We start from the raw sequence: 14,293 nt of genomic DNA on the forward strand, positions 1-14,293 counted from the left end.
CTCCCCACCCTCCCCTCCCCACCCAGCCCCACCCTCCCCACCCAGCCCTCCCCACCTAGCCCCTCCCCACCCAGCCCCTCCCTGCACAACAGACGGACGGACACAATAATCCCCTGTGGGCTGGTGTAACCAGGAGGTTCCTACCAGTAAAAACCTTACTGGCTGTGTCGGGTGGTGGAGGGTTACGACACATTTATAATAACGAGATCTAACCCAAAAAACTTTATTGTAAATAATATTGGTCGTGAAAGCCTACTCCGTGTTAAAGTGATCATGGTGTAATCTGCGTGTGTGCACAGAACCCCATTATGAAGGAGAGACGCAGTGATTCAGGCAGTTAACCATCAACCAGTGGAGTCACACACGCGCCCGATGGACCACGTGGATTTTTATTTTATTAAAGACGCAGCAAGCTGGAAAAAAAGGCGAGGACTTTGAATGCGATTAGAACAGCTCTGCTGCTCTAGAGTTAGACAGCACTCCGACTGACGCGCTCAGTCACGCAAAACGCCATGCATGTGTGAATACAGGTGTGGAGCAGGTCAACGTGAAGCTCAGCCATGCACATGAATCCACTCAAAGCGGTCGATGATGCTTAAGCAGCCTCTAATACAAAAATATATAAAGCGTCGATTTTACCGTCAACACTTCAGACAACTGCAGTACAATACAAGGTGTGGCTGTACACACCGCGCGTGCATCAGTCACACACAACAGGCGGGTGAATGGGAGCAATCACGGCACGCGGGGTAGTCGCTGTTCGCCTCGCAGCATGAACACCAGCGCAGCAGCAGCGGCGGCAGTGGCGAGCAGAGTGGCGGACACTGATTACAACGCATTTCCGACTTGTCACCCATGAGCCCAGACCAACACACGTGTCACTCATCGGTACCAACTGAGGTGGCATCACTTTATCAGTTACACTTTCTGTAGGTGGACAATAACGGTGAATTATGCGATGCCAATTTTAAACGAGTGGGATTATCAAGTGATTCATTCTCATAAGCCGTCTAATTCACTCGGTGTGGCCCAAGTTCTCGTGCCGTAGGCGGTATCAGTCTCTGCTTTGGCCCCTGGACTGTCGGCATGGCTGCAGCTGTGCCGCTCCGACATACGATGGGTGTGCCAATAGCGGCCGGCATGGGTCGTGGTGCAAGGGACGAGATGAGGCCCCTGCTCGCTTTGCAAGCCGGCGCCTGGGGCCCTCTGGCAAGTGGGCCCCAGTGCAGGTGCACCGCCTGCACCCTCGAGAGCTCCGCCTCTGCCACATGGCTCACGAGTTGATGACTGATCCTGGGATACTTGGGGCCCAGTGACTGGGACCTCCCACTGAAGTCGACACAGACATTTGCTAAAATAATTGAATAGCGCACAGGTCAACTCTCCCTGGAGTAAACACGTGACTTCTATACGAGACAGGCAATGTGGGTTTCACCAACTTTTGCAACCGGATATGTTTCTGGGTGTTCCAAGATGTCGGTTAAAGGTGCAGCCCTGTCACTGCTCAGCCACGCGACGGCTGGCCACTACGAAGGGTACTTGGCCTACTCTTCATCCACCCTGGCCAGATGTATACAACACAACTTGTCAGAGGATCAGTAGAATCTGTCCCCCATCACTTTCAACGTGCAGCGGCAGCTCGTAGTGGTGAGCTGCTGTCAACTTGGCAATGGACACGTGAACACTGAGAGTACCGGCGAGTGCATCTGCGTTGCCCCAATGCACTCTGCATGGTCCGCTTCACGCTGAATAAAGTCAGTTTTCGCTCATAAATCATCAACAAGTGGATAGAAAAATAAATATTTGTGCTTCTCATGTACAAGTCCGCGGCACCGCGCGAATAAAATCGCGTGTTCCCCCCCCCCCCCCCACGTGGGGGGGGGGGGTTCCCGGGTGCACGGAGCCAGCGTCACTCGCTCACCAGACCGCTGACGACTTCCTCGAGACAAAGTGCTGCACGGCCGCAGCGGCGACTCGCTGCGCCGTGGCGAAGTGCCACGTGTGCCGCGAGGTTTTCGCAATGATAGGAAAGAAGCTCGCTGTTTGCAAGCTAGGACAGACGAAGTCTCCCTCGCCGTGCCGTTCAGTGGCCGATCCAGGCCCCACCCCCATCTCCCGTCCTCGCCTCTCCATTGATCACGGCTCGGGACGGTGACCGACAGCCGTCAGCCCCCACCCCGGCCCTCTCAACTCCCTCGGTCGCGCGAGCGCAGTTGGGCAAAGAGTTTTTGATCCGGTGAGCCGCGAAACTCGAATAAGTTCTCAGGTTACTGAAGTTCTGAAGTGCGCCGCGCAACGGGAATGGACGAGGACCTCTGCTCAAGACAAAGCGCCTCGCGCCGTAGCCCCGTGCGGCCCGCGCTGTACCACAGCGCGTCACCGGGGGCGACCCTCGACCCTCGCGAAGGACGACGCCGCTGTCGTCTCTCGGTCTCTCCGCTCGCCTCGGGCCGAGGCGGCGAGCGTCGCGACGGAACGTCGGGCGGCACGGCGCCCCGCGCTCTCACGGCAGGCGCGGCGCACTCGCGGCCTCGTCGGCCCCGCGGGGAAAGAGCTTCCTCGGCGGCGCGTCGAGACTCCGGAGGTCGGCGCCGCTCGCGGCCCCGCCGCCCCGGGGCCCCGCGAGCCACCGCTCGCAGCGGGGTGGCAGGGTGCTGCAGGCCGCGTGCGGCGGGGGGCCGCCCCGCAGGTTGTTGAGAGCCGGCGGCGGCGGCGCGGCGTCGACGAGCGGAGGAGATCCTCCGCGCGGGTAGGGCGCGTCCGTGGCGGGCAGCCAGCACGAGTCCGAGTGGCCCAGCACCCTGCACTCGGCCGTGCACGTTCCTCCTGCACGGCCACGGAGAGGAGGGCGGTGAGGGCGGTGGTGGTGGTGGCGTGATGTGGTGAGGGGTTGGTGGTAAGGGGGCGAGATGGTGATGTGGGGGAAGGGTTGCGACGGGAGGAAGGGGTGGGGTGAAGGGCTTCGGTGCTAGGGGGTGGTAGTAGTGAGGAGGTGAGATGGTGAGGGGGTGAGTGGGTGAGGTGGTGGGAAGGAGGGGAGGGGTGGGGTGGGGTCGCCGTGCGCCGCGTCGACTCACCGAGTGCGCAGGGCGAGGCGCGACCCTCGGAGCCGCTGCCGCCCGTGTCGCTGTCCCCGCGCGCGCTGTCCCGCGAGCTCAGCTGGTCGGGCTCCGTGGGCAAACTCCTGCGGCAAGACAACCCACACGGTCGCGGTGGTGACGAGGGTGACGAGGGTGACGAGGGCGATTTGCATTGCGCGGCACAGAGAGTGGTGGCGCGCGCGCCTGTAACTCGGCGCTTTCGAGGCAAAGGGTTGTCGGATCACGCAGAGATTTGTGAAACTCCCAACCTCCGTTGGGCAAGAGATGGCAGCTGAGCAAGCGAGTTCGTGAACTCTCCCGCGCGGATCTCAGCAGTGCTCGTCGCCTTGCGCGCTGCGGGTTTTGCTCCAATAATCTCTCCTTGAAGAGGGACCGTGACGACCATCTCCTCGCTCACGGGGGTCTGCGCAGGCGGTGAGGCCGCGATAGCTTTAACCCCGTACGCCTATACAGACGTTTCGGGCAATGGCCCTCTGTAGGTGGCGCTGTGCCATTGGTTGCTCCACTCGATTGGACGGTGAGGCCGAAACAAATAAGCGGGTGATCGATTCCCGTCAGAGGAATGTGGAATTTTCTCCACTCACCCAAGAGTGTTGAGTGTTTGTTTCTACCCTGTTTGTGTTTCTTATACTTGAGCTGCTTGGGGCTGCGCTGAGCTTTTGCCGAGTTTCATTTTGTCGATCGCCACCACCGCGGGTGCCAGGGGGGGGGGGGGGGGCTCACTCCGTCTGGCGCAAGGAGGCGCCGGTGAGAGGGTGAGGACGGGGGGAAGGAGGGAGGGAGGAGGAGGAGGGAGGAGGAGGGAGGGGGAAAGGAGGAGAGGGAGGGGGAGTGTGGGGTTGGAGGGGGATTGGGGGAGGGGGAGTGTGGGGAGGGAGGGGCGTGGGGGGGGGAGTGGAGGAGCCGCGTCTCACCTGAAGCTGCGCGTCCGCGCGTTCCCCTTGAAGCTGGGCCGCGGGTGGTACTCGCCCTGGTGCAGCAGGGCGAGCAGCTGCGACACCTGCGAGGAGGAGAGAGAGAGGGGGCGAGAGGGCAGCCCCGCCGCACCGTTAATGAACCAGCAGCGTCTCAGCCCGGTCACCAAATGACCGAAAGAAAACAGCGCGGAAAAAAAATAACTGTCGTGCACTTTGGCTAAATTCCGGAATTGAGAATAAAAATATCGGTCTTGCTGCCATGCCATGAACATGACTCCCACAATGCATAGCGCGTGGTAAAGAGCTGCCCTCTGCTCTGTGGACCAGAGGTAGCTGTGTGATGTCTGCTTCTGCCGGCAATTCTCAAACACGAAACGTTGCGCTCTGATCATTTTTCCCAAACCACGTGCGTCTCACCTCCAGGGGCCTCGGTGCCGCGTCGCCAACGCTCAGGTACTCGGGATGAGCCGTGCGCTCGAGAGGAGCGGCGTCCGCACTGCTGCTGCTGCTACTGCAGCTGCTGCTGAGACCCAGGCTGCCCAGGGAGCCGCGCCCCGCGCCGCGCTCCGCGTGCAGCGCGCGGGAGCTCGAGTCGGAGGCCCCCTCCTCCTCCCCCTCCTCCTCTTCCTCCTCCTCGCCCCCGCGCTCCTCGTCGCGCCTGAACGCGCTTTTCACCCCGCGCCTCGCGGCCGCGACCGCCAGCGCGAGGACGAGCAGCGCGCACGCCGTGCCGAGCGAGCCCAGCGCGGCGCTGTACGCGACTCCGTGCGCGGCTCCGGCCGCCCCGCCGCCGCGTCGCTCCATCTCCTCCTGCAGCATCACGGTGACGGAGACGGTGGCGGTGGTGGAGAGGCGCGGCTCCCCCGAGTCGGTCGCCACCACCACGAGCGCGTGCACGCCCAGCGCGGAGCGCGGCACCGGGACGCGGGTGCGCAGCTGCCCCGTGCCGGGGCTCAGCTCGAAGATGGAGAGCGGCGACTCGCCCGCCACGGACAGCTCCACGGCGCCGTTGAGCCCCTCGTCGGGGTCGCGCGCGCGCACGGTGCCCACCGGGTGCCCGGCGGGCGCGCCCACGGGCACCGCGAGCGAGCGCGTCGCGCCGACGTCGATGGCGGGTGCGTTGTCGTTCGCGTCGAGCACGCGCACGTGCACGGTGACGTCGCTGGCGAGCGGCGGCGTCCCCGAGTCCTGGGCGCGGACGCGGAACGTGAGCAGCGCGTGCTCCTCGCGGTCGAGCGGGCGCAACGTGCGCACGGCGCCCGTGGCGGGATCCACGCGCAGCAGCTCCGTCACGTCGTCTTCGTGCTCGTCGCCGTGCGTGCTCAGCAGCGCGTAGGAGACGCGCGCGTTGTGCGCCGCGTCCGCGTCCCTCGCCGTCACGCTCGCCACGAGGGTGCCCGGCCGCGCGTTCTCGGGCACCGAGGCGTCGAGCACGGCGCGCGGGAACGCGGGAGCGTTGTCGTTCTCGTCGGCGATGCGCAGCGTGAAGGAACGCGAGGACGATCGCGGCGGGGAGCCGTGGTCGCGTGCCACCACCGTCACGTTGATCTCCTCCGCGCGCTCGCGGTCCAGCGCGCGGTCCGTGAGCAGCACGAAGGCGGCGCCGCCGCCTCCCCCCGCCCCCCCCGCCGCCGAGGCCGCGGCTCCGTCCGCGTCCCGCGCCACGAGCGCCAGGAACCCGCGCGCGGCGGAGCCGCCGCCGCCTCCCTCCTCCAGCAGCTCCACGCTCACGCGGCCGTCGTCCCCCGCGTCCGCGTCCCACGCCGTCACGTGCGCCACGAGGGTGCCGCGCGGCGCCGCCTCGGACACGCGCTCGGCGAGCACGCGCACGCGCAGCGCGGGCTCGTTGTCGTTCACGTCGATGACGCGCACGGTGAGGAGGCTGTGCGCGGGCACGGCGTGCGGGCCCAGGTCGCTGGCCTGCACGTGCACGGTGTGCGAGGCCCGCTGCTCGCGGTCCAGCGCGCGCGCCAGGGTCACCAGCCCCGTGGAGGCGTCCACGCGGAACAGGCGGCGCGCGTCGGGACCCGCGTGCGCGCTCAGCGAGTAGACCACCTCGCCGCTGGGGCCCTCGTCCGGGTCGGATGCCGAGAGGCGCGCCACGGTGGAGCCCGCGGCCGCGTCCTCGCGCACCTCGGCCTCCCAGGCGGCGCGCGCCCACGCGGGGCTGTTGTCGTTGGTGTCCAGGACGCTGACGCGCACGAGCGCCGTGCCCGCGCGCGGGGTCGCGCCCGCGTCGCGCGCCGTCAGCCGCAGCTCGTGCAGGGCGCGCTCCTCGCGGTCCAGCGCGCGCGTCACCACCAGCTCGGCCAGGGCCCCTTGGCCGGGCCCCGCGGCCCCCACCTCCAGCCTGAAGTGCTGCGAGGGCGCCAGGGAGTACTCGATGCGCGCGTTCTCCCCCACGTCCGGGTCGCGCGCCGCGTCCAGCGGGAAGCGCGTGCCCACGGGGGCGCTCTCGCTCACCTGGTCGAGAGGAGCAACGCGTCATCGTGAGACACGCGCGCACCGTCATTCACCTATTGCACACTCACGCACCTTCATTATCATGGTCGACATTGTCACCACCGCATCATCATCTCCATCATCGTGAACCTTCGCGCTCACCTCCACGGGGATGACGGCGCGCGGGAATTCCGGCGCGTGGTCGTTCACGTCGAGCACCTCCACGTGCACGCGCACGAGGCGGAACGCGGCGCGCGGCTCCTCGAACTCGGCCGCCACGTCCATGGAGATGACGCAGGCGGCGGCGGAAGCGGCGGCGACGGGGCCCGGGTCGGCGCGCGGGCACAGCGCCTCGCGGTCGAGCGCGCGGGCCACGCTCAGCGTGCCGTCGCGTCCGTGCACGCCGAGCGGGAGGTCCGCGCCGCGCGCGTCCATCACCACGAAGCGCGACGGGGCGGCCCCCGCCGCCGCTGCCCCCGCTTCGCTGCCCTCCTCGCCGTCGCGGTCGTCCCCGTCGCGTTGCTGCTCGAGGAAGAGGTCGGCGAGGCGCGCGATGACCGTGCCCGGGGGCTCCTCCTCGCGCACGCTGAACCGGAGCGCCCCGCGCTGCGCGGCGCTCGGCACCGGCAGCAGCAGCAGCAACAGCAGCGAGAGGAGCGGCGACATCGTGACTCGATTACTCCCCCACCCCGCCTGAGAATGGAGCGCAGGTAAATACGCGCGGCACACGGGAGCTACTGTCGCGCTAAGAGGGAACGCCCATCGAGTGTGTGGCCCCTCGATGCGGAGTGGCGCTGTGGCCGTGTGGGCGTGGAAGTGCACGGCTCGTGCTGGCCTCAGTGGCCGTGCGCTGCAGGAGGATGAGGCTGTGGGGTCGCTGCCTGTCTCCCTCCCCCCTCTCTCTCGCTCGCTCTGTGCGTCCCACTCTGAGCGCGGAACAAAAGTGAGTGAGGCGGCGCGCGCGGCTCCGCGGGTTGTATCTGGGACGCGTGCGCAGCCGTCTTCCCCCCTGCCACCCCCAGCCTCGACCCCCTCCACCCCAGCCGTTGCCGTGACCAATGATGAGAGGCAGAGCAGCCAACCCCCACCACCCCGACACCGCCATCACACGCGCATACATTCCTAATCACCGCCCGCCCTCCCAACACGTCCCGCATCACCGACTTATTACTATGCAATTTGCTTTATCTGGCGGTGGTGCGGGTCGACCCCTGCATGCCGCGCGTGCTGTGGCTCGTCGCCCGAGCTCGCGTGAGTTCACGCGAGCTCGCGTGCGCCGCTCGGGTGAACTCACGCGACGGCTCTCGTAGCGGAGGCGTTGTCAGCAGCAGCAGCTCTTGAGTGCGTTCGTTTCGTCTCAGGCAAAGCCTCGCTGAGATCATTAAACACGTGGTGATTATTGTTATTGGGTCAATTCAACACGTGTCGGCTTTCGCGTCTAATAAATATTGAAATGCTTTTTTTTATTTGAAGCTTTCGTGACTTCAGGAATCCACCATACTCTTTGGTTATTTCGGTAAAGTCACGTAGGTAGAAAATAAAATAGATCACGATGTTATTTTATTTCATACCTACGTGACTTTACCGAAAGAACCAAAGAGTATGCTTTTTCTTGTTTCGGGGTCAGATCGTCGCGTGGGTAAAATGTGTGTCGTACACCCCTCCTCCACCCGACACAGCCATTTAATAAAGTTATCACGTGGTGAACAAACGTGGCCTATTTATTACTTCTTCAGCAGCACCGCTGGTAATGTTGGAGTGAGATCCGTTCATGTTGAATGATTGCGAGTGGACATGTCGCTGGTTAAACCAGCATCATCAGGCAGCTGCCGGAGTTGTGAAAGTGTCCCCCAGTCTTGGACTTTAAGTATGTTGCGCGATGTCATCAATTATTTGGTGGTGCACAATTACAGATAATAACAACAACAACAACAAACTCAACACATTCGTGCATAACACTGTGGCCTTCAACATAACAGCATGGAATAGGCGACGTTTAGAAACCAGCGATGTTCTTCAGAGTGGATCGGAGTTGGAGACCGCACTCGCTCTGCCTCGAGCTATGCTTGCTCAGACAGACTGTGATCGCGAGACGTAATGGAACGAAGAGCAGTGAGATTTACGTGACTTAGGGTGACTCATGCAAATGGGACTTATCCTGGTATCGTGATGTCCTCAGCTGGTTAAACAAAATCAACTTTATTGATGATCTAGCACTCACCGATTAAATACAGAAAATCTCTCATCTCCATATCACTTTTCTATCGCTGCTACCACAGCTCGTGTTCCCGTGAACGTTGCTGATTGGTTCCTCCACCCGCGTTGAGGTCTACCAGACTGCTTCGTCGACACTGTGATCACCCACCACACTGCAGGGCACAACAATACACTCACCCACTTACTCGCTCACCTACTCATTCACCCACCCAGTCAACCACCCAGTCACTCATCCAGTCACTCATTCACCCACTCGCTCACTCAAACAAAGACAAACATTGCGCCGTAGACTTTGACAGACTGTTGGAGCAAGTTGCTGTCAGCGAGCACCTGCAAGAGCCAGTACGGCGCACGGGAGGGAGTGGCAGAACCACGCCCGGCCGCCTTTGTCTCCCTCTTGGCGATGTTTACACAGCGCACCAGATACTAATTTGAGGCTGAGTCAACGTAGGGGAGGCCCAGGACCGGTGACCCACTCACCACCCTGGAGGTTACATCACTCACGTTTCTGCTTCTTCCCTCGCACTTTGGAATTTCCTCCCATCATCGTCTCGTTTTATCTTATCACGTCGCTCAATTTCGGAATTGTGTAAACTATTCGCCGTAATAAAAACAAATTGTATCGACTCAGCCTCAAGCGAGTACCTGGTGCGGTGGTGCGTAAAAACATCGCTAGCACTGGGGAGACAAAGGCGGCCGGGCGTGGTGCTGGCCACCCACCCCCTCGCGCGGTGTTTTGGCCTTTGTAGGTGCTCGCTAACAGCACTTTCCCCAACAGTATTTGAAGGCTATATGGGGGATATTTGTTTTGTATATATGTGTATGTGAGTGTCTAACACGCGTGTGTGTATGTGTGTGTATGTGTGAGTATGGTGAAGTGAGTGTCTAACACGCGCGTGTGTGTGTGTATCCATAAGTGTGTATATGTATGAGTGTGTGTATGTGTGAATATATCTGTGTGTGTGAGTGGTAGAGTGAGTGTCTAATACGCGTGTATGTGTGTGTGAGTGTGTGTATGTGTATTTGTGTGAGTTGTGTGTATGTGTGTGTATGTGTGTGAGTGTATGTGTGTGTATGTGTGTGTGAGTGAGTGTCTCGCGTGAAATTTGCACAAAGCCACCCCCGCCCCACCGCCACCCTCTCGGCTCGTGAATAGCGCCGGGGGGGTGGAGGAGTGGAGGGGGTGTGGGGGGTGAGGAGTGGGGGGGTGAGGAGGGGGCCTCCCCTTTGTGCCTCGGGCACAAAGGGGAGGCCGCGTCGCGCCCGGGGCCCCATTCCACTCCGCTTAGCGGCGCGGCGCGGCGCGGAGTGGAGTGGTAATTGTGTGGTGATTGTGTGGTGATTGTGATTGTCATCTAAACGGTGCCGTCAATGGCGAGCTGGGAAAGAGGGGGGGGGGGTATCGTGCCCCCTGGGCTCGCCAGGCCCCATTCAGTGGCACGGACAGGCCGCGTGAATCACGACAAGAATAACGAGCGTTATAGCCATCACCACCACCATCATCATCATTGTAATAACAACACTGCGCAGGGAGGCGCATGCGTGGGGCCACGGGAGAGAGCGGGAGAGAGGGGGGGGGGCATTCACTCGCTACCCGCGTGTTTTACGGCATGGGCTGGCACGGACCGGTGGTGTTAGCGAGCACCTATTAAGGCTGGAAGAGTAGAACGACACTCTATTCTTTTACGACGCAAGGCGCACTGAGCTATCGAGCTCTTTTTTCAGAAGTGACCTGGCCACAAACGATAGCTCAACGAAGTGGCTTATCAAGTGGAAATGTATAGCAGCCAAACACTCTAAACGCGTGATGTTGATTCTATATGTGCAGTGAAAAACCGGAGGACCCGGAGAAAAATCCACGCGGCCGCGGGTAGAGAGGGAGAACTTGCAAACTCCAAATATCCAGGTGTCAGGGTATGGATCGAACCCACGACCTCCTGTGTACCAGGCGAGGTAGTAAACATCGCGGCACCACGGCGCCCCCTCTCGCGCAGCGCCATGAAGATTGGGGGGGGGTGTCACCATTCACCCTCGCTCCTGTCCCCCCCAGCCCCCCCCCCCCCCGCACATAGGGTGAAGATTAGGAGTTCACTATTCACCCCCCCTCTCACACACAATAATCACCACCACCTTCCGTTCGTACCCGCCCTCCCCCTCTCGCGATTTAAGACATTTCTAGATTCGTGGGTAGCGATGAGATGTTTAAAAAAAATTATTCAAACATTTATTTATTTATTTCTTGGTACACTGCGGCGAATGCGTGAGCTGCGTGCGTCACGTGGTCCCAGCGGTGGGTGCGAGCACGTGGCCTCGGGCCCTCCTCGAGGGACAGACTCAAGAGTCGCGCGGCGCGGAGAGGAGGGATCTCTGCCGCTCTCTCCAATCCATCCAATCCATCAAATCCATCAAATCCATCAAATACATCAAATACATCAAATACATACAATCCATCAAATACATCAAATACATACAATCCATCAAATACATAAAATACATACAATCCATCAAATACATCAAATACATCAAATACATACAATCCATCAAATACATACAATCCATCAAATACATCAAATACATACAATCCATCAAATACATAAAATACATACAATCCATCAAATACATCAAATACATCAAATACATACAATCCATCAAATACATACAATCCATCAAATACATCAAATACATCAAATACATACAATCCATCAAATACATACAATCCATCCAGTGAGAAGCCACGCAGGTTACTCGACGCGAATCGACAAATAATGGCAGTGGTAAAAGAGATTTAAAAACCCCATGTGTCCGGAGTTTTGTGCCACCCTGTATATGCGACGTTTCAGGCAATGACCCTTCTCCAGGCACTATCGAAGTATAAGACGCACCCCTTTAACTTTCGCTTTTAAAATAAAGAAAATAAATAATCCTGGGAGAGTGCGACAGTCATTCTCTACTCAACAATGCAATCAAATGTTGGATAAAGGCTGCAGGCAACATTTTATATGTCGCTTTAATTGTACATGAGTTGTTTATTTAGTAGGAAAAATATGTTTACTAAATAGCTATTATTAAGTTACAATAGATATGTCATGTGAACAATTGGTAATCGGAAATACACAAAAAGTGTGATTCTGATCAGGCTCCACGCTGGAAACATGTTCAGTCTCCAACTCTTATCGTCCACTCTGTCTCTCGTCTCGCCTCTCTGCTTATGTGCTATGAAGAAGCGCCATTGCCCGAAACGTCGCCTATATATTTGTTTTTAAAACTACGGTGTTACTGACGAATGTGTCGCGTTATTTCTAGTTATTTGTGTTTGTGCAGCACTGCCAGATAGTGTACACAGACTAATGTCCTGTCTCCTCTGTACCGAGACAGAGTATTTCCCCGTCACGCGCGCGGGTCACACGCGTGGGTTTCCTCCCACACGTAAACACATGAATTGGCCGATAACACCTCCACATATAGAGGACCGCAGAGCTTGGGGTGGGGGAGGGCGGTTGGAATTGGGCGCCGGCTTCTGCTGCTGCCTTCCCGCTCCTCGTCTGTGGTTCCTCCGAGTCGTCCTCTCCCTCTCTCTCTGCGAGAGCGAATCGTGTGCGGAGGGAGGCTGTGTGCGTGTTGCAAGTTGACATTATAATTATTGCTATTATCATCATCATCATGATGATGATAATCGCCGTGACCGGTGTGCCGCTGCGTTGAGCCGCTGTTTGCGGGCCGCCGCGTGGCCGGGGAGCGGCCCCTTTGAAGTTTCCCAGAAGCGGCGTAGCCCCCCGCCCCCCGCCTCCATCGCTCATCTCCTCGCCCCTCCGTGCCGCGGCTTCACGGGGTCAGTGGCTCGTGGATTAGGGGCTGAGAGGGCGCAAGGGGGGGAGTAAGGGGGGGAGGGGTTGGGGGGTTGAGTGGAGCGACGCGTTACGCCGCAAAGCTGCGGGAGGTATTGGGCTCGGATTGTTTGGCGGCCAATGAGCACATCTGTCGACACAACTCCACGTGAGTGCGTGCACAGACATCGCCCACCATGCCCCCCTACACATTGGCACACACACACACACCCGGGCTACACACACGCCCTGCACACTGGCACAAAGACCTCCGTGCCGCACAAACCCACACAGATTTGAACTCGTGCAGCAAATCTCCGATTAGCACGGTTGGCTACGTACGGCGCAAAAGAAGTACATACATATACTAGCACAACTCCCAATAACCCCACCACCACCACATCAATAGCCGCGCAGCACCCCACCTGCACCAATAAACCCCACAACGACCACAGGAGCCACCGCCTGCGTCCCGCTCACCGCCAAAACCAAGTCCCGTTCAGAGCCCTGAGCTTGGGGGGGAGAGGGTTATTCTCTCCAAAGGACATATTTATCGACCCCGGAGAGATGATGGGCTGAGTTACCCCCCCCCCCCCGTTCCCCGCCCCGACTCCCAACCAGGAATTGCACTCTGGGACATCTCCTTGTGAGCCACTCGCTCTGCCGCTGAGATGGCCCAGTCGAGTCTTGCCACGTGGAGGCGCTTGAATAGCAGTCACGTCTCATCAGCACATCGAGTCCATGGGCCAGTGCACACATTGGTACCACTTAAGGCAGGGGTCGTCAAAATGCGTCTCTGTAAGGACTGCTTCGTGACTCGTCATTTATTAAGGACCACCACCGTCTCGTATCCACCACAGCGCATTGCGGCTCTTGAAATATTGAGGATTTTTTTTACCGAATTGGAAAAAAATATATCTTCTAAATTTTCAGATGCTTAGCCGCACCGATTTATTTACACGGCCAATCAGAGCCAATCACTTGGTAACCACACACATTTCAAACGATTATCACGTAATTCACCGTTATTGGCCACGTAAAAGATATTGTGACTGCGAAATTGATGCCACCCCAGGTGAAGTATATCTGTTCTCGGCCCGTGGGCTGTGAATGTTAGATACCGCGACCCGCACGATGCGGTACGGCTCACGGCGCCCTGCCGCAGGGGACCCCCAGTGGCAGCTGTCCCTGTGCGGCGCAAGATTAATGCAGCACCGACCAGCAAGAGCGCATTAGTAGGGTGGCGATGTTGCTTTGTGACTTTGCAGTTAAGTAATTTGCGAGTCATTTAACAAACTATAGACGGAGGCGCTGGCACGAACTTGCCGAAAGCACAGCCGTGCGTCTGTGTTTCGAATGACGCCACAGGATCTTTAACCTTCCCCTGTGAAGCAGACAGCCCCGACTGTTGCGATTTCAATAAAAAGGGCCACAGTATTAACCAGGGCGGCCGCTGTGCTTGACGCGAACATCTCTGCAGCAAGCGGGAAACGTCCTGCAGGATTGGGGGCGGTGGGGGGGGGGGGCGCTCTCCGGTCGCGAGTTCACATCGCGGCGGGGGGCGGGGCGGGGGGGGGAAAGGAGGGCGTGAAGGGGGGGGCGGGGGTCGATCCAACCCATGACATCTCCGGGGGTGAGTAAAATGCATACCATTTTGTGTGAGTCGACCGGCGCTTCGTTCTTGCGTCGACGGCACGGGTCTCGCACAGGCCCCGGCACGGGAATGTGGAGTTCGCGACAGTGTCTCGCGCCACCGCGCTTTGAAGTCGTCGTCGTCACCGCTCTGAGACGC

The 14,293-nt window shown here is 59.4% G+C and overlaps 1 protein-coding gene across 1 annotated transcript; it reads right to left on the reverse strand.

Moving 5' to 3' along the window:
- Positions 1–364: 364 nt before the first annotated feature.
- On the reverse strand, positions 365–7,459 carry LOC133355176 (protocadherin-10-like). Its single transcript, XM_061572519.1, has 5 exons — positions 6,623–7,459; positions 4,436–6,481; positions 4,016–4,101; positions 3,078–3,184; positions 365–2,826 (listed from the first exon to the last, which is right to left on the reverse strand). The coding sequence occupies exons 1-5, from the start codon at positions 7,124–7,126 to the stop codon at positions 2,504–2,506; spliced, it is 3,066 nt and encodes a 1,021-aa protein (XP_061428503.1). The 5' UTR covers positions 7,127–7,459; the 3' UTR covers positions 365–2,503.
- Between the last annotated feature and the right edge of the window lie 6,834 nt (positions 7,460–14,293).

This window comes from Lethenteron reissneri, chromosome 50, assembly GCF_015708825.2.
Source record: "Lethenteron reissneri isolate LAM-NWPU_2019-01 chromosome 50, ASM1570882v1, whole genome shotgun sequence".
NCBI lineage: Eukaryota > Metazoa > Chordata > Hyperoartia > Petromyzontiformes > Petromyzontidae > Lethenteron > Lethenteron reissneri.

What these genes read in the sequence shown, in the direction of transcription:
- LOC133355176 (XM_061572519.1), bottom strand. Translation starts at nt 7,126, where the DNA reads ATGTCGCCGCTCCTCTCGCTGCTGTTGCTGCTGCTGCTGCCGGTGCCG. An exon ending in CGGCACCGAGGCCCCTGGAG is followed by an intron (nt 4,102 to 4,435) that starts GTGAGACGCACG and finishes TCCTCCTCGCAG; the next exon opens with GTGTCGCAGCTGCTCGCCCT. An exon ending in GCGCGGACGCGCAGCTTCAG is followed by an intron (nt 3,185 to 4,015) that starts GTGAGACGCGGC and finishes GTCTTGCCGCAG; the next exon opens with GAGTTTGCCCACGGAGCCCG.